General features: G+C 35.3%; 2 protein-coding genes and 2 long non-coding RNA genes across 4 annotated transcripts in view; 2 read left to right on the top strand and 2 right to left on the bottom strand.

Moving 5' to 3' along the window:
- The window catches only part of LOC124631877 (protein GDAP2 homolog), a 119,941-nt gene extending 113,216 nt beyond the window's left edge, over positions 1–6,725 (bottom strand). Inside the window, exon 1 of the mRNA XM_047166513.1 lies at positions 6,582–6,725. The gene's annotated coding sequence lies outside the window, so the exon portion shown is untranslated. The remainder of the gene's footprint in view (positions 1–6,581) is intronic.
- An 849-nt stretch (positions 6,726–7,574) lies between these two features.
- LOC124631899 lies at positions 7,575–8,238 on the bottom strand. Its single transcript, XR_006984554.1, has 2 exons — positions 8,136–8,238; positions 7,575–7,881 (listed from the first exon to the last, which is right to left on the bottom strand). It is a non-coding gene; the product is annotated as an uncharacterized LOC124631899 (long non-coding RNA).
- On the top strand, positions 7,705–9,811 carry LOC124631898. Its single transcript, XR_006984553.1, has 3 exons — positions 7,705–7,891; positions 9,176–9,356; positions 9,694–9,811. It is a non-coding gene; the product is annotated as an uncharacterized LOC124631898 (long non-coding RNA).
- A 1,186-nt stretch (positions 9,812–10,997) lies between these two features.
- On the top strand, positions 10,998–12,627 carry LOC124631983 (serum factor response D-like). The gene is made up of 2 exons (XM_047166637.1): positions 10,998–11,122; positions 11,344–12,627. Exons 1-2 carry the CDS (start codon positions 11,051–11,053, stop codon positions 12,460–12,462), a joined length of 1,191 nt encoding a protein of 396 aa, XP_047022593.1. The 5' UTR covers positions 10,998–11,050; the 3' UTR covers positions 12,463–12,627.
- The last annotated feature ends 1,071 nt before the right edge of the window (positions 12,628–13,698 follow it).

Raw genomic sequence — 13,698 nt, 5'->3', positions numbered from 1 at the left:
AAATAGGCCACCAATACATCAGGGGCCCGATTCTCCTAAGTTAATAATGTCAAAATCGAATAGTAATCGAATCGCAATACGATCGTAATAGCAGTTTTAACCATATCGGGCATTCTGCTACTAATAAAAGACCAATCGTATTCGATTGACATTTGATTGGTGTGCGATTGGTATGCTATTTTGGTAATTTTGGTCTATACGGTAGTTTGCCGTGCAATCATTTTGCAATCGTAAAACATTTGCAGACAAAATGATTCATTATTGAATGACAGAAAAGAATAAAAACGTTTATTTCAAAGAAAAAATAGCGGAATGCCACATACGCTTCAATAGTAATCGAGTCGGGATTGGATCTCAGTCGAATCGAGTCGAACGTCAATCGAAGGTCGCTTAAGTAAAATTAGGAGAATCGGGCCCCTGTACTGACATTCAGTGAATGAAGTAGTAGGCTAAAAATAGGCACTGTCCATGTGCATGGATTAAACCTGAATGGGACGAGCCCCTTGCCCCTCCCCCCGGGAAATATAGGCCAGTGTGTCACCAGTGACGTTGTGAAATGACGTCACAACGCATCCCAGGTGAAATGGGGAAATAGGTCAGTTTGTATAAGCTTGTTGCTTATGTATGGGTGTTTGTATCTGTGTGCGTCAGATGGTCAGATGGTAAGTGATTATGAATATCTATTTATAGGAGGTACATTTATTTTTTATTTTTTTATTCAGTCCAAATATACAAAATGGTTACAGGCTAGCTAAATCAATGCTTTGGAAGGGAGTACAAGGCCTTTCGATATTTAAAGTAAAAAAACTGTAGAAAAAGATGCAATAAGTTATCTTTGTACACAATGATTTCTTTCATAGAGATGTTATCTTTATTTTCATTATTTGTGATGCATCTAATTAAAAATAGACTGATAAAGACCAATAAAGGGTTTCTAAGTGTTATGTCTCAGTCTCTAAAGTGTATATTTCACTGGCTGATCCTCGAGAAACTAATTTCCACACCTGGATAAATAAAAGCTTTGTCCATTTTCAGGCTCTAGGTCTCGACTGTCCGAAATTTAATTTAATCGGTTCAGTAGTTTTGGCGGAAACACCATACAGACAGGCAGACAGGATTGAAAGACTTCGTTTTTCATTAATAATCTTAGTAAGGACAACCAAGTAAAGGCTGTGTTTGGAGACTCTTTGTAAAATCTAGTATTTATTACTAGATTTTACAAAGAGTCTCCAAACACAGCCTTTATAAGAAAAAAAAGCCTCATTAGAAAAATTATGAACTTTTGCATTTCAGTGCGCCGTAGGTATGCACCTCGTCATACCCAATGGCGAGACGAGAGCTGAGCACGTTGTAATGCATGTTCTGGACAGATAGCACATCAACCTACCTCAATTCGTCTAACTTCTTCAATAGTCCAACCTTATCATAGTAGTGTAAGATTAATGTTCGATTGGTAAAATGTTACACATTTGGGCTGGTTGCTGGCGCCTGTACGTTAAAAGTAAATATAATCATCATCTGTCTAGCTAGGGTCTGCTTTCAGTTTAAATGGTTCCAGGTGACCAGTGTTTAACGTGGAGCTTTCATTCCGTCTTTTAAAGCAGGTCAAAAACTTTGACCTTGTTCGACAAAATCCGGGATACTTCACTTTCAAAAGATATATGTAAGAAGAGTATGCATAAAAGTTAAGAGAGGCTCTTTTCGTCTGTAGGTACTTAACGTATGAAAGAACGAAGCTCTAAAGTACGTGAAGATAAATAGGCCTTTATATCTTCAGGGATAACATCGAAGACTGTCATATCGATCCAACTTGCACCATCTTGAAAGATATTCTATGTATCCCAATTTATGCAGAGGTTTAACCCGTTTCTGGCGTCTCTTTTGGCTAGTTTCCAACCGATATCGGTGGAGTGTCATTTTATATCTGTCCCGAAATGGGAGGGTCGATAATGTTAAGCTTACATGTCTGGTTTAGACTTTGTGGGTTGAGTTCTTCTTTATTTTGCATCCAATTTAAAGAGAAAGATTTTGTATGTAACTCGATATAATTAGTTTTCTTTTTTTATTTGGTGTTATGGCGAAATTCTAACACGATTGCTCGCACCAAAAATGTGCATGCTTCTGGGCCCGAGTCCAAAGCTAGCACGTGTTTGCACACCAAGGGTATTTGCGGACCTTTACATGTTCTGAGTTATTGTGCAATCTTTATCGGTTCAGCAAGAATGCGTGTATGAACTGATGCTAAATCAATTAATTAATTAACAATGGAAAAGTATAAACGACCGTAATTACTTCCATCTGAGTAACAATAGCACTTAAGTAAGTAAAAAACTGCTCAAGAACAAATTAACAGAACTAATGATGCGATTGAAACCCAACAGAGATGTCTCATTCGAACCACAGTTTAAATATATTCCCATGCAAACAGAGAAGCTACGTATTAAAGTTCGTAAAAATGACAATCACACACGCATGTGCTCGATGCACGACATTCAGTACTGACACACCGGTAGCACCGGTAAAAGCTCATCAATGCATATGCGTGTGTGAGTGACATTTTTACGAACGTCAGTAGATACCTTCACAACCGTACAATGACCGTACATCTTCATTCTCTGTTCAAATCTACATTCGAATGTTACCTTTGTCTTCTTAACGAGAAGTCAACAAAAAAGCAAAAAAAGGCAGTAAAAAGTAGGTCATATTTTAAAAAAAAAACCGGCCAAGTGCGAGTCGGACTCGCGCACCGAGGGTTCCGTACAAATGCTGTATATATAAAAAGTGAGTTTCGCGTCAACCGTTCAGTTTAGAACAATCATAGTTATGGTAATTTCGTGAGAGTCAAAATAGTTAGTTAGTTAGTTAGTTACAGCCTATTTATCGTCCCACTGCTGGGCACAGGCCTCCTCTCACACGGAGAAGGAAAGGAAGGAGGAAGGAGTCAAAATAGTTAATATTTTTTATTTTGTAATATAATTAAAATAGTAGGCCAGTACCTTGTAAAAGTTATTTTATTGAAGTTATTTATATACAACATTTTATAGTCATCATTCAGAAATCTGATTGAAAATAACTAATTATGTCTTAAAGGTCATGGGGCATATCTGACCCGCTTTGTAAAAAGTGGCGGACATGAATCAAAGTAGTTTTAAATCGTGGAGAATGGTATGACGTTTCTTTGAATATAAATATTTTATTAAAATTCCATGGAGACGAATGTCCAGGATCGTTTGAAAAATATAAAAGACAAGCAGTTTCAGAGGATTGTACAGGTTGCAATGCTAGTTTTTATTGTTAAAGACTTTTCATAAAGAAGGAAGGTGCCAATCCGGATGACCAGGATCTGATGAGGATCTGGAAACCCTGAGAAATCGAGGGCAACTCTTGAATATTGTAGGCACGCATCGAGTCATAACCAGACATGTGAGTGTATTTTTGAGGGTACTGGTAAACAGTGAAGGTTTGGAGCTGATTTGATTATGGAGACTACAGAGAGTCAAGGGAACTCCCGAACGGTATGTTGCAACTACCACGTGTTTGGGCTTATTTTATTCGTATTGACGAGAACTTTTCACAAAAGTTAAAAATAAAAACTTTTTACAAAAAAAAATACAACTTCTAAAAACAACAAGAAAACTGTTTATTTATATGCATCGGCCCAAACACGACGTAACTAAAACATACCGAGTTCTCTCGACTTTCTCACATCTCCATCATCAGATAAGCTCTAAACCTTCACTGTTTGATAGTATCACCAGACATACATCTAAGAATCAAGTTTTAATCCTATGCATGCCTACAATTTCTGATAGTTGCCCTCGATTTCTCAGGATTTCCATCATCAGATCCTGACCTGATGACAATGGAAATAAACGGCAAGTATACTCTTTCACTACAAATAAATGATTTCCCAAATCCATCAAACTTGGTCGTTTAAATTCCCCATTGAAATGAGGAAAATATTTGATGTTTATACCTGATTTTCTCTAGATTCCCATGGTTCACATTGATGCGACTAATGCCATAGTAAATCAGAGCCTTTATCATTATACTGTGCTATATTTCGTTCGTATCCGCCGTGGGTATGGTTTTCATACTAAGGTGCCCAATGACCTTTGAATGATTTAAAATTTTAAACAGTTTAGAGGCCATTATATTTAAGAAGTGTTTGATATAAATTTCACTTTTTATTCAAAACTTTAATATCTCTACGCGTTCATGTGAAAAAGGGTAGGTAGTAAGTTTATAATTATTAAAAAAATATTTTATGTCATGTAAGCAAAAATAATATTTTAATATTTTATGTAACTTCAAATTTATCATTTTCGCAATTTTTCCTTTATCTGTACTATATAACGTTGCTTCGTGCCGAATTTCAAGATTCTGAGTTCACGGGAAGTACCTTGTAGGTTTTGATTCCCTAGCGTGTGACGGAAATTCGTCTAAGGTGTCAGTAAAACTGCTGTATCTTTTGATCGCGTTAACTTAGAAGTTTGATTTTTTCATTACTTAAAGGGACAATAGACCTAGGTATTTGGTATAAATTTCAATTTGGTACCTTTATTCGTTCGTGAGAAATAAGGTAGTAAGTTTCATTTTATTAAAATATTTTTATTATATTATATAACAAAAAAAATGAGATTTTCGCAATTTTTCCTATATTTGCATTATATAACAATGCTTCATGCCAAATTTCAAAATTCTGAGTTTACGGGAAGTACCCTGTAGGTTTTGATTCCTTTGCGAGTGTCGAGAATTTGTTGAAAATATCGACATAATCGGTTGTATCTTTTGATTGGCTTGGCTTAGAAGCTTGATATTTTCACAGCTTAAAGGGGCAATAGACCCGAGTATTTCATGTGAATTTCAGCTTGATACGTCCACGCGTTCTTAAGATAAAGGGTCTTGACAGACAGACAGACAGACAGACAGACAGACAGACAGACAGACAGACAGACAGACAGACAGACAGACAGACAGACGGACAACAAAGTGATCCTATAAGGGTTCCGTTTTTTCCTTTCGAGGTCCGGAACCCTAAAAAGAACAGAAAAGGCTAGCTAGAGGGAACGCTACTTATATAATGTTTGCTTCATGCATACGGGAAGACGTGATGAGGTCGGAGAAATGAGGTCTAGCTACAAAGGTAGCAAGCCGATGACGTAACTATGTTTTAGGGTACCGTGCCAAAAGGTGGAAGCTGTGTACTTGTGTAATGGAGAGATATGGGAGCTTACGTAAGTTAGAAAAATACGGTGTTTTGTTCACATGAAAAACTTTTGTCCAATTGCAACAATAGCGTTTAGTTGTATTTTGGCAATTTCTAATTTTTAACGTTATATAAAGGTGTGTTAACAAAAACAGGTGTAAATAACTAAAATAATACTTTTTCGAAATAGCATTAAGTGCAAAATACCTATCATTTAATTTTTGTGTATGATTTGTTGTTTCAATCTTAATTTTGGTTTCAAATAATCACCAAGTGAGGTTATATTTAACAATTCAGCCATTTGTTTAATAACAACCCCACATAAGATAAAATAATGTATACATGTGGAGATGGGTAGATCATATTTACTGTGCTAACAAAATGCAATCTTGGTATCATAATAAATGCATCATAAAAGTAATATTCCTCGTGTCTGCCTGATACACGTAATTTCTACGGTAAAACAGAGGCAAGAAGTGGATTCCAACTTTGTTAACTATTTATATATTTTTGGCCAAGTATCGCCTTGTAAATAGGCCTCTGGCCGAATTGACATTTTTTTTACATAATTTGGGAAAAGTAAATTAAGCTTTTCTCACGAAAATATGAGTTTCTTTTAATCTTATAAAGATAGTCAAAATTATAAATCAGTCAGTTATAAAGTCAAAAAAATTGCTTGAAGACAAAACTTGAGGACTAACGGGACTTTTACAAAGTTCCAACAAGAATTCACAGTGGGGAAAGGTTGTTGTTTTAATGTAAATATGGCTACCAAAATGGTAGAAAAATACTTGTAAGACGAAGAAAGATGGAGAATTCTTTACGATAATTAATAATGGACCATGTTGTCTGATCATTTGAAATACAAAAAAATATTAATATCATTATGAACGGACGTATTGGAAAATACATTCACACTACATTTTGATGAAAAAGAAAACAATAATAACGATTTTTTCAATTAATAATTTAAATAAACGACCGCATTATATTCGTTCAAACTAGTACGCGAGTAGGTACTAGTAAACGAGTATAATTATGACTACCTATTTTTGTATAAATAAAATATAAGCCCTAAAAAATAAGGCATTTTCTTAATTATAAATTAGACATACTTTAATATTTACTTCCCTTCATAATCTTAAGCGAATAAGGCAACCATTTAAATCCTTACAACCGGTTTAGGAACGAAAAACCTCCCCACTTTCCCAAACGAATAAAACAAAAAAACATCATAGAGTTGTAACGTTAATTCTATGAATGCACGGTTCTAACCCTCGCAAGACTGGCTGACATTGGCCTTTAGTACATTTCACAGAATCGATACATCTTTACAACAAAACTCGTAAAGCAAAACAAGCAAAATACTCACATAATATGACAAAAACTTCGAAGGAAAAAACACTAGCACAAACAAACTGAGCCGTAGGTAAAAAATGGAAATGTTATTACAATAAAATGTTAGGAAAATTTCTACTGAAACTATTAAAACGACGACTTGCGGCCGCCCATTTTGTTTTCTGTCAGATAACACGTTGCCAGAGCAAAAATGTTGGACTGAAAATTGTGTGGGCGTTCGAATACCTTGTAGGGAAATTGCTGTGAAAATGCGAACTTGATATAAGGTTCTATTAAAGAGAAAATCCCAGAATTATGTTTAATGTTTCAGTTTTAACTCAATGTAGTTTAATTTGTTCTAAAATGAAGAATTTCGACTATATTCTTAGAGACTTATACTTTAATACTATAGGTACTCATGTGGACAATTTTCCACAAAACTATACAACGTAATGTAGCTAGATTTTTCTTATGTAAAAAGAATTTAGATAATTAGTTACCCACTACAATTTCTAGTTTACGTTCAAAACTCTACATTACCAGAAAAAAATATACTCTCTACCTAAAAACAAAGCCTTAACATGGTTAACATTTTATCAAGCAGCCTTTTCAACGCACCTGAGAAAACAGATTTTCATCTTCACCATATTAGTAGCGCCATCTAGCGTGCATAGTAGCATTCGTTTCAAGGAAAACGCTTTCCCTCTTGCACTCGCTAAAACGCGAAGTATGTGACGTCTAGGTACTGTAAAAGTACACAGCAATTGCGATAGATGTCGTTACAAATCAGTGCGTGATATTTTTGTGAATAGTTTTGTGAATAATCAGTAGAGGTCTTTTAAACTTTATCAAATTAAAATGGGGCGTCAAAATTGAAACTTTGACTCAAGGTACTGGAATTTTTGTTGGCATACCATTTCAAGACGGCGAAGCCAGTCGATGGATGTGGACCAAGACCGGGTGGTTGGAGCTTATTAGAGGAAGACATACACATGGCAACATGATCATGACAATGAAGAGACCATAATACAGACAAACACTTTTATTAATCAACCAACACGACTATAACTGTAAAGGTACAGGGCGAGCCTTTATAGTGAAATTAGGGAAGATATAAAGCTTGGCGACATCAAACCGCCGACCGGAGCAGAACGCATCATATTGGTCATAAGCCAGCTTGGTGCCAATGAAGGAAACTGCAAAGATGCACACTAGAAGAAGTGCACAAACTGTTGGGCAGAGAATTGCACCTAACTTGCTGCTGCGGTTGGATCGGATTTCGGATCCTAATTCCGAATCGGTTATACTGGGTCTTGCTGATACCTTTGTCATTACTGGAAAAAGGTACATTATTTTGAGTTGAGGTTATTATGAAAATCTTTTCTTCTTTGGCTATAATAAGACAAAATATTTCAACATAAAAGTAACTCTATTTGGACAGGGTGTGTAGAATTATATTCAAGAAACTGGTCAGGTAGAGAAGCTTTTGCTTGCGGCTCCACTCGCTTAATGCATCCATTATAACTGAGGATAGTTTCTGAGATAAAGCCCTACATTATCTTTATTAATGTATGCGTTACTTACGTACTTTTTCTTACCCCTAAAGAGTAAATATTTCAGGTATTGATTATTGGTTTATCAATTTATTGAATTCGAGAACATTTTCATGGAAAAAATCACGCTTGTACAAAAATGACACTGTCACTTTATTATTTATTTTTTAAACTTTTTTTACTATATTTATAGAAGAATAATTGTCAATGATGCTTTCGAACTCATCAATGAACGTTAGCACAAGGAAAAAACGAAAGGTTCTAGTTATATACATACATCCTTATAAAAGTGAGCATAATATTGTAAAATGTATTAGAAATGCAGTATAAATCTTATATTATTGCTAAATGGTCTGGATCAGGAAGTCTTTAAAGAGAGTGGCGAACGCAGTTTCCCCACTTCGAAGTTTCAACACTACGCTAACCTCTTTGCTAACATAGACAAGTATGTGTTTATCTTTATAGTAAACGAGCAAGAAGTATTTAATACCTATTTTACAATAGTTTCTTTTTTTTAGTTTATGTTCGACGTTGAAATATTGATGAAGCCGTCAATTTAATAATTTAATTAAGCAAGAATTACAGAATTACTGATTTAACGCGAGTGTCAGGATAGTTATTACGAATAGCATTTATTTAGAATTTAAGGTTTGTTTTTGATGCCTCCAAGAGCGCTATTATTTGTTATAAGTGTTAATCCTGCGCCCTGCTCCTTTCATTATCAATAACCGGCTTCTTTCCATTACATTTTGTTCAACTTCTTTACTTTCTGTCATTCATTCATCATCTACTTAGAGCCTTTTTCAAAATAACGTGGGGTTGACTTCCAGTCTTATCCGGATCTAACTGAATACTAGAATATTACATAGAGCGACTGCCTTTCTGACCTCCATCACCCAATTACCTGGTCCTTTGTAAGACTTGTAAGAGATTCTGCCTACTGACTTCCCATAACGACGGCCAAAGATGGGTGAATGATAGCTGAGACCTATTATTTTCAAGTATCATCCTTATTACCCAAATCATCTTTAACACAATCCTTCTTCTTGAATTTTTTTTTACTTTTTCTTGACAGCTAAGCGAAAATGCGATACATCCTCTATTTTCTGGTATATTCTTGCCTATTAGTGGCCCTGTTCTCCACGTTCCTGTACCTGATGACTGTGGTCGACCCTGGTCTGCTGCACCTCTCTGATAAGGCAGCTAGTATGATGAAGACGAACAGGGAAGGTGTTCAAGCAAGTCGTGATCAGTTGGTAAGATTTTATACCTAGATACTTTATATTTTAAAACCGAAGAGTTTTTTGCTCTGATCTCGGGAGCTACTAGTCCGATTTGTAATTTTTTTCAGTGATAAATGGCTCATTTATCGAGAAAGACTTCTTATCCGAGTGCGTGAAGTAGTTGCCACGAGATTAAGATATTTTGCACTTTTAATAAAATACTTGTTGGACGGTGAATAGAGTAGTTTAAAATGTATGTATTAGAAAGTTTAAGGTTTTAGAAATGTGTGCAAAACTTGAAAATTTAACTGCTTTTATTATTTTTCCTTTACCTTCTGATTTCTATAAAGGTAGGTATATCGTGTTTCAGCCTCCAGAAATGTATATTGACTTTAGCGAGATCTTCAACAGAAGCAGAAATGTGGTCTAATCTGCGTTTTACCGCAGTCGGTAATATGGTTATGTTCAAATAAAGTTGTTGAATAAAATTGAAGCATTTTTATTTATTATGTTCATGTTGCATTGTGAAAGTTCGTACAATTGGAAACAGTAGTCAAGTGATAGCAATTCTTGACTACATCATTTTTTTAGATTTATCTTTGGGGTATTAGAATTGTTCCTCACAAAAATTGACACCAATTAATGAGATCCTAAATCTAGGCACACAACAGTTTTCTTGGCCTTGTTACACAAACTAGGTCCCAAGGCACACGGAACGATGGACAGTTACTATTCTAAATATTGCTAAGTGAGTATTCGCGTCAGTGCTTCTTAATCTTTGACCTAGGAAATGGAATAGAGGTACTCTTGCTTTGTGCACCAAGTCAGGCGTAGTTGGTGAGACTTCTCTGAAATTGGCTTCTGTAACTGAGTTTTGGTCTTGGAAACCAACTCGTGTGTAGAGTGAAATGGAAGGTGATTTGGTACTGTGGTGAATGCATCTCAGTAATTCATTATTCTGACTATGCATTTGTTCATGCTTTCACGGTTAACTTATCGTAACCTATTTTATATATAGTTCGGCCATTCAGAGAATGCGTTCCTGACACGTCGCGATTGAACTGACGACGTAATAACATTCATTGATTATTGATATAATAATGTTGTTTTAATGCTCCTCAATTGTTAAAACGGTAAACAACCAGCAAAAATATTTTTATCGTAACTGCAACGCCATTGCAAAGTTACGTCGTCAGTTCAATCGCGACGTGTCAGGAACGCATTCTCTGAATGGCCGAACTATAGTGATAGAAATTAACCCGGTTATGGTTGTTTATTTCTTCTCTACTACAACATTATAATTGTCTCTGACTTCTGTTTTATGTCAGTTTTACGCTGTCACTTAGATGGTGATTTTATTTTTGAAGAACTTTTAATTTTATATTATTTATTTTATTAGTTTTGAAGTACACGTTTACAAAGGTGAGTGAAGCTTTCATGTAAGTTCTTGACAACAGAATTATATTACCTAATGGAGGATGGGAGATATAAAAATAAATCTACTTATTTAGTCACGTTGTGCATATTAGAAAAATTCCATATACTTTTTATTTTACACGATAAACCCATAACCCATATGCACAAATTTTCTAAGTAGGTACTTTAAGATCTAGACGAAACTGCTTGAAACACAGATCTAATACTAAGTTCTCTTCCATAGCACGATGGGTAAGTTTCAAGCGTGCATCGCAGTGGCCTGTGTTATAACAGTTGCCATATTCTGTTGCATGTGCTATCTCATGACCACCGTCGATCCCCCGCCGTTGGAGCGGGACGCCACTCACGGTGACAAGACTGTGGTGAGTAGAAATGATGTTAGAAATGTTGTAGTAGTTCTTAGAAAGAACAAAGTCGTTGTTGACTTTGATTTATTGTCAGATAATGATTTAATAGGGCTTGTTGATAATAAGTCAATAAAAAAGGAACAGCAAAATAAGTATTAAATAAAAGGCTGTTAGTCCTTCATGGGAGCAAGTCATACTATGTTTAATAATATACACAATTTGATTAATATTTTCAGTATTCAAATGTGATTTTCGATAATCCTCCGGCATCGGTTGGCTACGGCCTAGAGAGAGCTGACCTTAGAACCATGGGATATCCAACATACAGACCTACCCAGATTTACCCAAATAACAATTTCAATGTTATGTGGCAGTACACGCCACGAAAACTTGTGGAAATGTGGCCGACAGGCACAGATTATGCCGAACAGCCAGCTCGCACAGAGCCAACCCCTGAACTAAAAGTTTTAAATAAAACAGAAGAAGTTGATCGTGAAACAACAATAACTTATGTCGATATAAACATGAACGATACCTTATCTCTCTTACCACTCAAAAGATCTGTTAAAGATGTGAGAAACCATGGAAATGATCGGAATTCTATTATTTTGAAGGTTCTCGCCAATGAGAGCAACCAGATTGTAATTCAAATCAAAATAGGTTCCAATGATGAACAAGAGAAAAATATTTTAGAAGACAAGATCCCAGAAAGGAAAACTAAATTAAGCATGTCACTGAAAACTAATAATAGCGATGAGCTTGAAATAAGTGAACATGAAAATAAAACAGTAATAAATATACTGAAGAACGATTCTGTGATTGTTCACAAATATGGTGATAGAATCAATTCTTACAGCAGTGTGAAAACTACTACTGTCAAAGTAAATGAAAATGTTACTGCAGCTACCACATTAGCTAATCAAAATAACTCCACTAAGAACTATGAAAATAGGACGAAAACCAGAAATGTCACTAACACAAATGATAGAAATGTTATAAATAATATCAGCTTAACTACAAAAGAAGTCAAAAATGATACCAATAATAATATAACAGTAAGCAAACAGGATTTAATAGCGAACATAACAAAACTTCTAGAAAATATAACTGCAGTAACGGCTACCAATAAAGTAATCATATCTAATACGTTACTTCAGAAAATGAAACCTGTGCAAATCTCTAAACCAAAAACAAATAGATTTGAAAAAGTCATTGAAAATAAAGTGAAAATTAGTACCAATCTTACCACAGTTAAAACTACTGTATCTTCAACGAGGCAGACTACTAAAGCTACTTTACATACTGCCAAATACATGAACACCACTAATAATAATTCGACAACTAGTATTAGATAATTATCATCATGATCATCCTGCCTTTATCCTAATTTTATTTAGAGTCGTTCCTATACTTATTGCTGAATATATCTTACCAATAAAACCTACATACATATTCTCTTATGAAGCTATTTGCAAAGGTTAAATTTTTCTCTTGCACTTACGAGTCCTAATTATACAGATTTAAATAGAGGTGCCACATTCATTGAAGTGTCAACAGTTTTATAGTATTATTGATATCGTGTCAATTTTCTTATTAAATATTTTTCTTGTTTCATAAAGTTTTATTTGATCCCATTATGATAAGTAAGTAGGTTGAAGCACTAGCTTTGCAAGGGCATGGCAGAGTTTTCTCAAAACGTCTGAGTATCATTTGGGGACGCCGGCTTTCCGGCCTCTCCCAAGCATGTTAGTGTAAAACCGCTATCTTCCAGGCTTCAGCCTGCTATGTGAAAGTTCCTAAAACCGACAAAGTGATTTTCGGCTGACCTAGGAATCACTCAGGACCTGCATCTTCAAAAAAATATCATAATTACCAAATAGCCCACAATTTGAAATCAACACAACCATTACAAGCTTAAACACAACCTCATAAGTATTTTAAGGCCAATAAAATCGTAGCATTTGTACATAGGTTTATATTTCGCAAGCACTCGCTCCAACATTCACTGATTGATCAAGTACCTCCATGTACTACGAACACGTGTCTCGAACAACACCTATTAATTTTGCCTTTATATTGTGCACTGCAGTTTATCTTATTGAACTGTATAAAAATGCATTGCAAGGCCGCTTGATCATGTTAATGCAATTTGAAATGTTTCGAATGGTTTTTGTGTTCGAAGTTGTGCAATGCTTTGTAGCAAAAATGAGGTGCACTCTAATAATTACGTAATCGATATTTGGTCCACTATACATGACGTAGATGTAAATGTGGTCCATCATCATCTATGGCTTATGGCTTTTGATCAATTATGTTTTAGATGGAGCAACTCCTATTTACTCCTCCTCAGGCCACTTGGATAACTCGATACTCCTTAGGAAGACTGGTTGTCAGACTTTCTGTCTTCCTGAAATGACTGGTTAAGATTTTCAAGTGACAGCTGGGAGCTGAGGGGCAGCCAATTCAACTTGTTTTCCAAAACTCGGAGCAACTCGTCAAAATAAGATGGTCTTCTTAAGTTTTTGTGTACATTGTGATGCTCGCGCCGGAGGTGGACCTATGACAATTGTTAGTGAAAATGGTCCTTATTA

The sequence above is a fragment of the Helicoverpa zea genome, chromosome 7, assembly GCF_022581195.2.
Source record: "Helicoverpa zea isolate HzStark_Cry1AcR chromosome 7, ilHelZeax1.1, whole genome shotgun sequence".
NCBI lineage: Eukaryota > Metazoa > Arthropoda > Insecta > Lepidoptera > Noctuidae > Helicoverpa > Helicoverpa zea.
This window is presented reverse-complemented; position numbering and strand designations above follow the sequence as displayed.

Excerpts from the sequence above, each read along its gene's own strand:
- LOC124631983 (XM_047166637.1), top strand. The coding sequence starts at position 11,051 with ATGTGCTATCTCATGACCACCGTCGATCCCCCGCCGTTGGAGCGGGAC. Across the intron at positions 11,123-11,343 it reads CTCACGGTGACAAGACTGTG|TATTCAAATGTGATTTTCGA; the intron begins GTGAGTAGAAAT and ends TAATATTTTCAG.